General features: G+C 37.3%; 1 protein-coding gene across 5 annotated transcripts in view; it reads left to right on the forward strand.

Annotated features, from left to right (window-relative positions):
* The window catches only part of LOC102689406 (E3 ubiquitin-protein ligase HECW1), a 123,152-nt gene that overhangs the window by 96,019 nt on the left and 12,293 nt on the right, over positions 1-14,840 (forward strand). For all 5 annotated transcript variants that reach the window (XM_015354536.2, XM_006634299.3, XM_015354540.2 and 2 more), the window contains 10 exons: positions 660-845; positions 1,452-1,586; positions 2,092-2,197; positions 3,876-3,972; positions 4,426-4,509; positions 6,470-6,579; positions 7,715-7,835; positions 8,525-8,638; positions 9,590-9,742; positions 14,644-14,742. In XM_015354536.2, coding sequence (XP_015210022.2) covers positions 660-845; positions 1,452-1,586; positions 2,092-2,197; positions 3,876-3,972; positions 4,426-4,509; positions 6,470-6,579; positions 7,715-7,835; positions 8,525-8,638; positions 9,590-9,742; positions 14,644-14,742 — 1,205 coding nt within the window. The remainder of the gene's footprint in view (positions 1-659; positions 846-1,451; positions 1,587-2,091; positions 2,198-3,875; positions 3,973-4,425; positions 4,510-6,469; positions 6,580-7,714; positions 7,836-8,524; positions 8,639-9,589; positions 9,743-14,643; positions 14,743-14,840) is intronic.

The raw sequence follows: 14,840 nt of genomic DNA on the forward strand, positions 1-14,840 counted from the left end.
TCTGAAGAGCTTCACTTGACTGTAGATCCCAGCCAAGTGAAGTACTGAGGATTTTTTACTGACAATCCTGAGACTCCCCAGCTGTACTCTTGTCAGAAAAAATCAGATTAAACTGTTTTGATTTTTTATTAATATTTTACACTTTTGACATGATTCTGGACATCTCCTAATGTCTGGACATCATATTTCTTTTCTTAAACAGTTGATTCCTTCTTCAATGCCTTAACTAATTGGGATGTGAAAATATGTCATAATGGAGAAAATTACAGATTTCTAGCCTTCAAAGAGCTCTTTCTGCTTTACCACTGACTCATGAGACAGAACCAGTATGCTAGTGCTTTTGAAGAATTAGGTTGGATAGTATTTAATCAGTAAGGAATAAGCGCATAGTGACATACAGTAGCATGGATATTTTAATATGTTCTTTTAAGTGGAAGTAAATTCTGATAAAATATATTCAATTGCAAATTATTTGTCTCTTATGTTAAAATAACAACATTGAGGCCCAAGTGAATTTTTTCTTGGCTCAATAATAACTTTATAGGGCTATGTAAACGGAAAAGTACTATGAAACATGAAATCTTAAGGTTTTTGCATGTCTTTTGAAAAATTGCTTTATTTCTGACCTGCCTTCTCTGGCTTGTGGTTCTGGATTTCAGGGTGCTTACCGAATGTTTACAAATAGTACTTGTTTAAAGCACATGATCCTGAAGATTCGCAGAGATGCCCGGAACTTCGAGCGATATCAGCATAACAGGGACCTGGTTACATTCCTCAATAAGTTTGCTGACACTCAGCTGGAGTTGCCCCGGGGCTGGGAGATCAAAACTGACCAACAAGGAAAGGTAGCCACAACAAATCATACCACAACATGCTGTATCCCTGTTTGTTTCATTCCATAATGGCTGAGGGTCAGTCCATTTAATACAGTGTTTGCTACCAAACATGATTGTAAAAGTTGGAAAGGAACCTCTTTATCAATGTTGCTGACACTTGTCATTTAACACAAAACTATTATTTGCAGCTTTGAAGCTTTGTTCAGGTTTTGTGCTTTAAGATCAAGGGTTACATTCCTCCTCTGTGGTCATGTTGTCAGTCTTCGGCATACCATTAAAAAATTGTGTTTTTACTGCAAGCATTCTATGTACTTAAGAAACTATTAGAAATGTAACAGTGAAACTTGCAGAAAACATGCTATCAACAGTATTTGAGTTCTGAATGCTGGCACTTTTTTAAAACTTTGAAAACATACAGTATGTCTCCCAAGACCTCTTCAGTATTTGTGAGGACGTTCGGAGACACAATGGAAGAATGCCAGCACATTTTTCTGTAACAGTATTTCTTGTGCAAAAAGGTTACAGAAAAAAATAAAACATTACGTTTGACCAAGGGGATGATTGTCCATGTTCTGAAAAACAAAATCTATCCGGCACTTTTGTTTTTTGTTTCAGTCATTTTTTGTAGACCACAACAGTCGAGCAACCACATTCATTGATCCCAGGATTCCTCTCCAGAACGGGCGGCTGCCGAACCATCTAACGCACCGCCAGCATCTCCAGAGGCTCCGCAGCTACAGCGCTGGGGAGGTGAGAGTCAGGCATGTTTCTGACCACTACACACATAATAGGCAGCTAAAAAGCACATTCGGTGAAGGCAGTACTGACTTTGAAATGAAATGCAAGTCAAGTACTGTAACTTGCTGTGAGAAGTGTTTATTCCTTGTTGTTTGCAGCAGACAAAAGTAACTGGGTTTATCTCTGGTTTCCTCTAGGATTTAGTATAGTTTACACATTTGCTTTTGGTGGCTGTACTGTGGACGCTTTTCAAAGTTAATCGGAAACTGTAGCCAGGAATGTAGAAGCATTGTTAAGCTCAATGCTAAGTATTCTTCCTTTGAGCTGCTTTTCATTAACAATAAAAACAACGAAAAATGTGTTTTTCCCCCATAATGTGTGTTGGGTATTTTATAGACATGTTAAATTCAGTTTAAGTGTATTTTGTTCATGCTTAATGCCTGTTACAGTCTCACACTGGTAAGTGACTGGGCTCCTAATGTCTGCCTCTGATTTAGTGTTTAACTGTGATTGGCAGGCTTCAGAAGTGTCACGGAGTCGAGGAGCATCTTTGTTAACACGTCCTGGCAACAGCCTTGTTGCAGCCATAAGAAGCCAGTATCACCAGGATGCAGTACCACTAGGTTTGTGAAAGGACACAAATTTAACTTTGGACTGTTGACAGTCTTGTTACTGCTTATACTCCTCCACTATCTTCTTCTTTATTTGATTGCTCTCTTCTTTCAATTGATAACATTTTATGGGAACATATTACATACATATATATATATACACATATATAACAAGCCCTCCTTCTAGAGGTCTCAAATATAGGTTAAGATATAGTAAAAGATATACAGTATATTTTAATAAACCATCACCAGCACTTACTACACATTACTGCCTAGGAATAGCGTTATACAGTATGTGTACAACATTCATGGTAATTCAGTAACGTTGTAGTACAAGTGATCTGTAATTCCAGATTCTGAAAATACTTGTTCTGCACTTTGAGGCCTTACACTAAATAGATAAAAAATTGGGACCTTTCACTTTTTAAGCAGTTAAGCACTACAGCATCACCTAGAAATGCCTGTCCTTGCCCTGACCCTAATCTTGGGTACTGATGTATTTAGACTTGGATCTTTGTGTTGTGGAGGTTGTTTCACTGCTAAAATATTTTTGCCATTATGAGTTTTGTAATTTCCATACCAACTAGCTGTGGAATTCTTTTCCCAAGTATGTTCGTGACTTAGCCTGTTTTTCAGGACTTGGAATGAAACCCAAGATACTTATTTTCTATGAGAACTTGTAATTAAGCTGACAGCTGAGCAAAGAGTTTAAAACTGTCAGCCATGAAAAGGCATATTAGTAGTACAATCCTCATTGTATTTGAATTGTGGGCCTCTGCTCAAGAATTCAGGTTGCCCCAATACAAAAGAGGTGAAATAGTACAGTATAATTATATATTGCAGCCGAGACATACTGTTCTCTTCACATCGCAGATGGAGATTATTATTAAATGTAGGGTTATTTGCAAAAAAATATTTTTTTCTGATCCCAATAAAATGTATCATTCCCTTTTTCTTTTCAAGGAAAACAACTTTTGTTGTCACAGCTCACTGTGGTATATTTACATTCAATTTTTACATTTGCCTATATTTTTCTTTGCTTTACTACACTTTTGCAAAGTCTGCATCATGTTTACCACGCCTGTCCATGCTTTGGCATGGCTAGATTAGAATGACATCTTCTCTATTGCAGACATCGTATTAGCCTCTCACTTTATTTTGAATCAAAATGCAGCAATATGGGATCTCACTAATTGTATCCCCGTTCTTTGACAGAAGAAATTGGGAATAGATTCAGACTGCTGGATCGCTACAGTTACAACACAGTAGATTTCAGGCCAGGGGATTTCCATGGCTGTCTCGCGTCTCTCTGTGTTTTTGTACTTCTTTCCTTGGATTGCTTTTGTACTGAATTGAGAGCTCCAAAAGATGTGTCCATGACAACTAGATACATTTCAATCAGCAGTAATGACTTCATATTTTTTTGCAATTAATTTTCCTTCAGTAGCACAAAGATGTAATAAATGGCATAAGAGTCAATGGGAGACAGCGATCACCAGTGAAAGTCAGTGGTAGTTAATAGGAGATAGTGGCAGTCCATGAGAGAAAGTGGGAGTCAATAGGAGTCATCAGCACTGATAATACAGTACCACAGTTACATTGAATTAAATGTGAATCTACTGTCATACAGACATCATGACTGTATTCACACCTTCATGACACAGTATGTCTTCTGTTTTTTTTATTACAGCCTATAATGACAAGATAGTTGCTTTCCTTCGCCAACCCAACATTGTTGAGATGCTTCAAGAGAGGCAGCCAAGCCTTGCCAGAAATCATGCCCTGAGGTACAGTACTTGAACACTTAAAATTGTGCTTTTTCATTCATATAGCAATGCAGAAGCCTTCCTTAACTGGAAATAAATGCAGTATGCAATGTTTTTCTGAAAAGCTCTATATGAGATCTGCTGACTTTTGCACAAGCAAATTATTATCCGAAATTATTCATAATGGTTATTTACAGCTATAGGGCAAATTTGTCATGATTTCAGTTAGGCAGTTAGAGTGATGGAGATTCGACCCTACTGGTTCATTTAAATATGATGTCTGCAATACCTAAACAAAGTTATCTTTTCCTAATATTTTTATGTGTCCTAAGAAGAGATGAATGATCTTAATGTATTCTTTATCACACTATAGACTGATTCCTCAGTTCCTGTATGAAGTAAAGAACATGTTTTGAATGTAAGCAATAAATTGAGAACAGATTAATAAAAATGATCCTCTGCCATTTTTTGCAGGGAGAAAATTCATTACATTAGGACCGAAGGCACCCATGGTGTAGAGAAACTGTCTTGTGATGCAGACCTTGTTATACTATTGAGGTGAGACTTTGGCTTTTATATTTCTGTGGTCTTCATGCACTGTAATTCACTGCTAGTAGGGGCATTAGATGCTTTGATCTTACTTATAAATCACGTAGGATTAACAATCAGGGGTGTGTGGGGGGGTATATCTTCAGAGCTGATCAGAAGTGGAGGACATGGAGGATGTTTTCATGTACACAAGCCATCAAATAAAATGCAAGAAGATCAGAGATGCCACTTATGCAACTTCCTCTTAATAACTACCTACAATATAGTACATATACAGTACATGATGTTATATTCTCTAAAATTATAAGATTTGTTGAGATTATCAGCAGAAATGTAATTCAAGTGAAAAATAAATTGAACTCACAGTTAGAATTGAAACATTTTAAAGGCATTTATTTTCTAAATTATTTGCTTTTTCATGCTTTCCTCGATTTCACTAAAAAAAGACGTGTGTATCAATTCTTACAAACAGTTATGGTGGCTGATTTGTACAGGATTAACAACATAGAAGATGCCTGAGTGTGAAATGTTTCTTTCTTGATCTTCTGTGTCCTTGATGTTCTGTAAAGAAAGCTGAGGACTGAGAAACTATTCTGGGATAAAAAAGAAATAGACAATTCCCATATATAGTAAATCTATCTTGAATGGTAATCAATCTGTCAGTCTTTTATTTGCATAATGTAAATTTTCACAGCCATGCTCATGCCATATTTCATAGATATTTGTCTATGAAATCTCATTACCATAAATAATCTGTCCTCCTGCCTTGCTGACATAAAAAACTAAATGATTTTTAATTTCCTTGTGTTATATTCAGAAAAACAGACATTTGACTGTTTGGAAAGTAGAATACTGCACTGTCTGATCTAAACATAGAAGGCCACAGGCACAACCACAATGCCTCAATACATAATTAGGCTGTATTATTGGATCAAGAATTAATCAAATAATTCACACAAAGAACATGTAGACTAGTTTTTCTCCATCTTAGTAACATCTCCAAGATAAGAGTGTCTCTTTCAACACAGGACACAGAAGAATTGACACACACATGCAGACTAAACCTTTACTGTACTATATCTAGACCAGTTTGTCCAACTTGCTGCACAGCACCAAATTAAAAAAAAAAAAACAGGTCTCTCTAAATTTAGGATCTTGACATTGGCTCCCAGATAGTTATAGGATCGAGATATTACAGAGCTGTATCATACCTCTCTCTTACACTAATGTGAAAACATTTGCTGGTTCATAATAATGTTTTATAATCTCATTCCCTACATGCATCCAAGCTCCTACTTTGCAGTTTTCTTTGCAAACTTATCTTGCAATTCCATCTTGAATGTCTGATAGTAACATATCTACCAACTGCTGAAAGCAGAGAATATCCTGTTTGACAGAGCTGGGAGTGGGAATCATAGGAGGTATGTTGGGGTGCATTAGATGTCTGACTGTTGTGGAGTTAGTTGATGGTGGTTGACCTACAATTAATCAATAATCTATCGGTTGTAGCACCATTCATGAAAATATGCTACATAGCGCTACAGATGTCATAGGTCCTCAGAACATGCACACTTGGCATCAAGGTTCCTTGGGTGGAAATATGAAAAGATGGAAAGTGTGGTACAGTGGACAGTGATTAAAAAGAAATAGAATCAAGCTCTGAACTTCAGCAGCCACGTTAGACTATAGGTAAAGAAAAGAAAGGTCTTTAGCTTTGATTTAACGTCAGAGACCTTATAGATACTGCACAGTAGTGGTCAAGTTAGCTGTTGCTTATTGGTGGAGTATCTGCTTCATGGGGAATAATATGTCTATCCAGTATGCCCGGGCTTTCCCACTAAAATTGGAGGACTTGACAGGTCTGAACAAAAAACTAGAATGGACCAAACCACTGTAATCACCAGACAGTTTTCCGATCCCTTAGAGCTCTAGTGTCCCTCACATGAGTTGCTATTGCCCTGTGTTTCAGCCTGTTTGAAGAGGAGATCATGTCCTACGTGCCGCCACATTCCTCATTCCATCCTGGATACAGCTTCTCTCCCCGCCACTCTCCCGGCTCCTCACCACAGAACTCCCCAGGTAACTGTGTTCGAACTCTCATCTGACAGTAAACTGTGCGATCACCTCTTTAACATACACACAGTGGAGTATCAGTATATCCCAAAGACGGGTGCTAACTGTCACCAGAAGGAACAAATCCAGCAACCCAAGAAATGTTTTACAACCACATACTGAATGTGGATATAGTAGAATAGTATATTGTTTTTTCTGGTAATTTTTAGACTATGCCGCCTTTGACTAAACCTTAAGTTATCACCTTTTATGAAATGTGTTTTTTTATTTAACATTTTTCTCTCCATCGTGATACTGTGGAGCACATATTCAAAGACCCTGCTAAACTGCTTTTGCAATTTAGGAAAATCAGAAGCACATTCTTCTGTAGCACTAAATAATTTCAAAATTTTCTCTCTAATTGTATTAGCATAACAAAGTCAGCAAAATCTCTTATAGTGTGAATTATAAATTAGACTACAAGTGGTCCATATAATACAAGGCCTGTACATCAAAGACTCTCTGATATTATACAGTACATTCTGTATTGTAGAAAGAGTCCTTGGGCCACTGAAATGCTTCTCAGTATAGTAAAACATCTGGGACAACCTTTAAATTTTATGTGAGAAACTTTGAATGACCCTCTGTAAAGTAATCTTTATCAGTTTTTAAAAATCCATACTTTTGTGTGAATATGTAATGTATATTAGCGACTCTTCATTGTATGGTTTTACATTACATGATTTCTACATAATGAATAACTTCTCCCTCTACAGCACATGAATCCACACATTGTATAGTGACTTTCACAGTACTCAGTACTCAGCACTCACGAAATGATGTGAAAATTAATAACAAAATGAAAAAAAAACGTGAGCACTGCCAGTCTCTTCTGTACAGAACATCATAAGATTTATGATAAGCTTATTAAGAGACTGTTATGAATTTTGACTAGACGAATGAGAGAAAGTCAGAGCTACTGTAGATAAGAGATTCACAGTGGTTGTCCAGTAAATGCTGTAAATGTAAGTAGTAAGTAGATGTAACCTATAAATGCTGAATGTTTTGGACATTTGAAGAGCATGGCGACCTCCCCTAAGGCTCATGTACAGAGTGGTCTGCTCGGCTGTAGAAAGTAAGAATGCTGTGCTTTTTCCGGCAGGTCTGCAGAGGGCTAGTGCCAGAGCTCCTGCACCGTACCGGAGAGATTTCGAGGCCAAGCTCCGCAACTTCTACAGGAAGCTGGAGGCCAAGGGCTACGGCCAGGGGCCAGGAAAAATCAAGTAAGCTCATGTCACAGGTGTCGCACGAGATACTCCACATAAAAAGGCACTGTGTAATGGTACAGATATTCACGTGGCACATTTTGAGGCCGACTGGGTCATCAGGTAATGTAAGAATAAGTCACCTTTTATAAAGCTGTCTGCTCAGCAAAAAGAGCAAATGAAGCCTACAATTGTTCACTGTGACACTCCTATTTTACAACAGTTACAACAGAATCCAACTGGGTCTGAATCTCATACACTGCAGAGGTGTGTTGAAATAATGCTATCACAGAACGTAATTTTCATAAAGTTTATTTATGTGCAATAAATTATGTTTCATATAGCCGAGTGCTCCTAAAGCCGCAATTGACACTTGTTTTGCAGTTGAACCAGTCTCGAAGCTTGAAAATGACAAAATTATTGTTGTTGTTGTTGTAAATATTAATAGTAGATGTGAACTACACATAGTAGGAATTAAGAGAGTCTCTGTACCTGGTACCATTTACACACCAAGGACTTAGTGTTTTGACATTGGCAATTGATATTCAGTACACACTACATCTAGAGGGAGGTACTCTATCTATATCTATACACAATGATCAATAATCAATAATATTGGGAGTCTTGCAACTGTTCTGATGTTTAATGTTTTAAAACCTGTCCTGTCTCAGTCCTGTGACTCTGCATCACTAACTGGTGTGTTGCAGGTTGATTATCCGGCGAGACCACCTGCTGGAAGGCACCTTTAATCAGGTGATGGCCTACTCACGAAAGGAGCTCCAGAGGAACAAGCTCTATGTCACCTTCGTAGGAGAGGAGGGGTAGGCAGATCCACAGCAAGAGTGACCGTTGCATCGCAGCATTTCGTACAAACAGAAAAAAATAAAAGCGGATTACTCAGTCATGCAGTCTCTCGACATTTCTACATTAGCTCTTTCTGTATCCATGAAATTTCTCGTGTGGCCAGTACAGTATGTGTATGAAAAGTTGTCTGATCATGAAAATCTTATGCATGTGTTGGTATCATGTTTAGGTGTGGTAGGAATAGAGAACCATTCTTAGAATTGATGCTGACTAACAGTTTCAAAGCATCAAACTAAACATTCAGACATACAGTTTCTGATTTTGTGGGAGGGAACAAATTGTATTTAGATTTTTCCAAACACAATAAAATACAATACAAAATATCTATATAAAAATAACCCTTACCCATCCCTATAAAAACCCCTCAGAAGTACCCAACTCCACATTTCTACCTAAGAACCCCTAAAATACAGTCAGAAAGCTCCAGAGGAAATCCCCATGCATGTCATGTGCTCATACAAAGCCTTCACTACTGTGCATCCCTCCCTTCACCCCAGCATTGTCCTTGCAGCAGCTCCTTGGTTCATTCCTCCTGGTGATGGTGATTGGGGTTCCAATGGACTTGTCCTTATGACCCAGATATTGTCCATCAGCCATCTTAAAATTACAGCAATCTCAGTTGCTCACATTCAAAATCTCTCAATACTTGAGCTTTACAAATTTGCTAAAAATATTAGAAAGTTGTGTTACATATGTGGATAAAGGTTAACCATGGCACCTCGAGGTTTACTATCGGAACATCCATTGTCATGCATAACACCATTTCCTACAACTGTTGAATTTATCAATATTAGCTATGTGTAATTCTGAGCAATTGCTACACAGCTGTTCCGGATTCGCTCTAGTTTACCATACTATTTTTGAATAATGCTGCACCCAATCTGATTACATCTTTTTTTTTTACACAGCTTGGACTATAGTGGACCCTCCAGGGAGTTCTTTTTCCTGCTATCCCAGGAGCTCTTCAACCCGTATTATGGCCTGTTTGAGTATTCTGCTAATGACACATACACAGTGCAGATCAGCCCCATGTCAGCATTTGTGGAAAATCATCTGGAATGGTACAGTGCTCTTTCTTTTTCTTTTACTTGGCTTCTTATTTCTTTGTATCTTCAGCAAAAGAAAAAGACAGGGTTTGTAATTTGTCCCAGGTGAGGCAATTGTGCAGATGGCAATATTATTACTGCCTTAAGTGACTTGTTCCTAGTATTGTCTAAGTACTGTTCTGGGTTTGCCATTTTAATATCACTTCTCTCCAAGCAGTGTGTACTGTATGTATACTGTAACTGCTGCTGGTGTTCAGCCTTTGGAGAAACAAATGAGATTAGTAAGCCACATACAGTAACCTTCTCTTATTTGCAACCTTTCTGGTGGCTTCATATCATATCATGGTACTTATAAATTCTCTAGACTTTTTTATCATCATTTTATTTGGACATTTTAGCCTCGATCCGATGCATTGCTCTGGGTTATTAAAACGTTACAAAATGCCTTTCATTTTTACAGCAAATAACCTGTTCCATCTCTCATCTCCAAGCTCAGCAACTTAACCCTCTAGGTTTTACAATGGTCACCTATGGCATTCTGCTGTACATGCTGAACCCCTGCTAAAACACAGATACTGCGCACTGACGAATAACATAGACAAAAACCTTCTGAAAGTCCAGCATCTTGCTGTTATGTTTGAAGTTGCGGTGTCCCTCAAGACTTCTTCGGAGAAGAAAAGTATTGGCTGTAAATCAACTTTCCTAATCTATCCATGTCACCTCAAACTATTCTGAAGATTAAGCGGAACACATTACCAGTAATTACAAATAAGACAACATGTCTCTTTCCAGAACTTATGAAAGGCAAAAAAAAGAATAAGGAATATTAATTTGTGTCCTAGTAGTTTGTAAGAAGCTGCTTTTTTAGTTTTGTCTTGAAAATTAGTCAATAACAATATACTGTAAGATATATTATAGGCTCAGGGGCATCACTTTTTGATTTGTTTTACATTCTTTAGTGTTTTATTTAGGGACAAAAGATCTGTGTTAATTTGGATGTAGTTACCACATCATATAACAGCATAACAATGTGATGGTCCGCCCATGTGCTTACATGTTCCAAGGAAAATATTGTTTTGTGGTTTCAAGTATCTTTTAAATGCTACTGACACAAAAACATAAATTACAAGCATATCTATCTTCAAACACTTCACAGCAGAACCACAATAGAGTTGGTATGATTCTATTCTACCTGCTTTTTACCCTGTCCAACTTTTTTTTTTGTCCCTGGTCAGTATTCCATGTTCTCTTGAGCTTAAATAACAAAAGAAAAGAAAATTAAAACTTAATCAACAAAACACATACTCCTGAGAAACAACAACAACGTTCCTTCACAAGACCTCTGTCACTTTGAAAATCAACAAAGTGGCTGGCTGGTTGTTCATTATTTATGAGCCAAAGATTGATAAAATAATAAAAATTCTTCTCTGACAAGAAATAGTAAACATGGCACCACAATTAGCTCAGCTCAGAACAATGAGGTTACTGCTTGAGGCAGCCACTGTGTCAGGTCATTAATTAGCAGGTCCGAGGGAGGAAAACAAATGTATCGCATTTTCTGTTTTTACAGCCCTGTGAATTGATAGCTACTGTCAAAACGGTATTTTTCCTCAGGCAATCATGCTGTACCTTGAAAAAGAAAACTAAATTCAGTCTTATTTTCCTGTTGTAACTTGTAAACAGACTCATTTGGAAAAGCTCTAATCACACAAAAAGGAAAAAAAAAGTTTGGAAACTCGTGTCAAAAACAGAACAGAGCTTCTATTTTTCAGAAGGCTTTATAAAAACTGAAAATTTTCTGACATATGCTCCTGATGTGGAAAACACAGCACCATAAGTTGTGTACACAATGGACACTAACACAAAAATGAAATATTTGTCACAATTTGAAAGTTTATTTACATCTTACTATATGCTTCCTTTATAAAAATGTAAACAGATCTATGTTTTAGACCTGGACAGTTTGATATAATAACATATAGGTCAAAAGCTTGGTGTGTGCACTGGTGTGAAAATTGGAAATATTCTGAGGAACATTTGTAGCAAAATGGTAGAAAACAAGTTCTGAATCTTTTTTCAGAACAGTTTAATTTTATACTGTACAGTATATAAATAAGCTGATTCATCCCCCCTTAATTGTGCCTCATTAAGGTATCAGAAATTAATCAAAATGTTCCTCAGCATTGTTTGAAATCTTAACACCATACTGGTTTTCTCCTTTATGGAAATGGCTATACAAAATCTGTGATACATTTATTTTTAAACCATATAGATGTAGAAGATTTTCTCTTATCAAAGATGTGATCTCTATGCTTCTGAAAGTAAGTCTGTATTGTGTTTGTAGCCTTAGGTCTTTTAAGTGTGTTCTTGACCTTTTTTTAATTATTATCTTCCAGCTTGAGTTCTTTCATTAAACACTTTGTTTTTTTCTTACAAAATATTGTGGAAAAAATCTGGTGTCCAAATTATATACAGTATGAATGATGTATTCCTGAAAACTCAAAGTATGATTAATATTTTGATGGCAAGTTTATAAATACTCTGTCCTATGGCGGAAATTGAGTCCTGCAGTTACTCTCCTGTAGTGTTTTTACTGTAGAGTTTTACTGTACATGTTACTTGTTCATGGACGGCCAGTGCAATGTCCTGTACACTTAAAGATTGCAGCTGAAAATTGAGATACAGTGGTTCTCACTGACTGGTTGCATACAGGTGCAGCAGGGGAGAGTAAAATCGTTCTGAGTGGAAACACCTCTCAAAGCTGCAAAGTAGGAAGAATACAGGACACACTTCAGCCCCTTTGTCATGCTTTTCCTAGGATATATGCTATGTGTTTCCAAAAGTAAGTAAACAAATAAATACAAATGTCCCATCTAGAATATGGATATGGATTTATATACAGTACATACATTATGTTTTGTATATATGGTAGTTAGGAGAATTTTAAATTTTTAACTACTAAGAAAATTGCCTGAAAAATAAGCAATGGCTGCATTATGATCCTTATTATGATAGGTTGAATAATCTCTTATTTATAGCATTTGTATTAGTAGTTAGACACCTTAATCAAACTATTATTCACTATAATACCCAACAGGTCACTGAAGCAGTAGTTTAATGCTGTATTGTCTATGGCATAAGTATGATTATGCTTTGTTTGATATTTATACCATTTATAGCTTAGTAAATATTATTGCATACAATTTTATTAAGTATTATTACATAATATTGATTTAATACACACAAAACCACTAGTCAATTTATGTTTATTATCATATGAATTACTGTCTTTTTTTGTGTAGACAGCTGGCTATTGTAAATGTTATAATGAGCAGCTTGGTGGCCCAGTGGTTAGCATTGCCACCTAACAGTGCTGGGGCCTTGGGTTCAGTTCTGGAGCTGGAGTGCTACCTGAGCTTGCATGTTCTCCCTGTGTTCGCATGGGTTTCCTCCCACAGTCCAAAGACATAGTACAGTAGGCTAATTGGCTTCTATGAAAACTGGCCCTGGTATGTGTGTATGTCTGTCCTGCATTGCACTGTAAGGACAGGCTCTGGCTCCCCTGCATCCTGTATTGGTTGGAGAATGGATGGATGGATACATGTACTGAGTTAACTATAAACTTAGTTTATAAGAACTTACTGTAGCCACTGATTGCCTGTAATTTTTACTGAATGGGTGTTTTGCCAAAATCTAGAAATACTTTCTATTAGATTTGAATTATACAGTATATAGAGAAAAGAGCTGCTGCATATTCCTTATGTTTGCTCTTAAAATTACTTTTTAGAGTTTAACAGCTGCTGAAGCTTACAAGTTTAAAGGTATTGAAATGATTCATGGGCTCCTGCAGCGAACTCAGGTGAGGGAGATCCTCTCACAGGCAGGCTGAGTGTCTTGGCACTAGGGGTGAGTGGAGCTGCCAAAGCTGTCAAAGCTGCTTATGCCACGAGGGTAGGGTGTCAATTCCTTGCTGATTTGCATTATCATGTAACAGATTAAATTCCCCAGTTCTCTCTGTCGGGGAGGGATTGTGTCTGAGCCCTCAGACAGGCTACTGATGTCTTCCTGAGGTGCCCCATGGTAAAGAAGGTGTTATAACTGGAAGACCAGTGTTTGATACCGGCCATTGGAAAAAGAAAGAAATCTGGGACAAAGCAGTAATTCATTTTTTAAATTGTCATTAGAACTTGGTAAAGCTTTCAGTTAGCTGATCATCAAGGACAAACAAACCCTTTTCAACTGAATCACTAAGTGATTGGTTGTTTAGATTTAAATCACCTACCGTACAGACATAACATTTCTCCAAAGCATGCTGGTCAACCCATGACGTGAATGCTGAAAGTGAAGGACTGCCAACAGGTAGACAGATAGCTATCGACAGATAGACATGTTTTTCTAATTATGCTTTCTCTTTGTATAATTTGTAGTATCAGATTATATTGCAGACTTTTCAGGTTATTGTGCAGAAAATGTATTCTTGTTATTTTTCACTTCTGCTAATAACGTCCTGTAAATAGCAACTAATATGTGCAGTATTATTATACATGACAGTAAATAAGGAAAAGGTTGCAAAAGAACTTACAAACATTGTTTGGGATTCAATATATTCAAGGCTTGAAATATTTTTTACAGGAATCCTTAATGCTGATGAGGCTCCAAAGGAGATGAGTCTAAGTTTAGAAACACCATAAAGAATAGTAAAGGACAGCAAAATGAATGCAAATAAAGATAAAACATAAAAGCAGTTCTGATGATAATGATATTTATATTAATAAGGATAATGTGGGAGATAATGGAAAAATGTACCTGGTTTGTACCATGTTAAAATGTGGGAGAGCTGCCGCAGTACTCAGGAGGTTTGCCCAGAAATGTCTGTAATGGTGGTGCTGACACTTGTGTTGTGCTGTGTTGAGCAGGTTCAGGTTCAGTGGGCGTATCCTTGGGCTGGCGCTGATCCATCAGTACCTGCTGGACGCGTTCTTCACCAGGCCTTTCTACAAAGCTCTTCTGAGGCTGTGAGTTGAGACTCATCCTGGACCACATCATTGTGACGGGCCCCTGCAGTCCCAGTACACTTCACTTCCAACAGGAGCTGTGCCCCCTCTAGACCTGT

The sequence above is a fragment of the Lepisosteus oculatus genome, chromosome 6 (assembly GCF_040954835.1).
Source record: "Lepisosteus oculatus isolate fLepOcu1 chromosome 6, fLepOcu1.hap2, whole genome shotgun sequence".
NCBI classification, from domain to species: domain Eukaryota; kingdom Metazoa; phylum Chordata; class Actinopteri; order Semionotiformes; family Lepisosteidae; genus Lepisosteus; species Lepisosteus oculatus.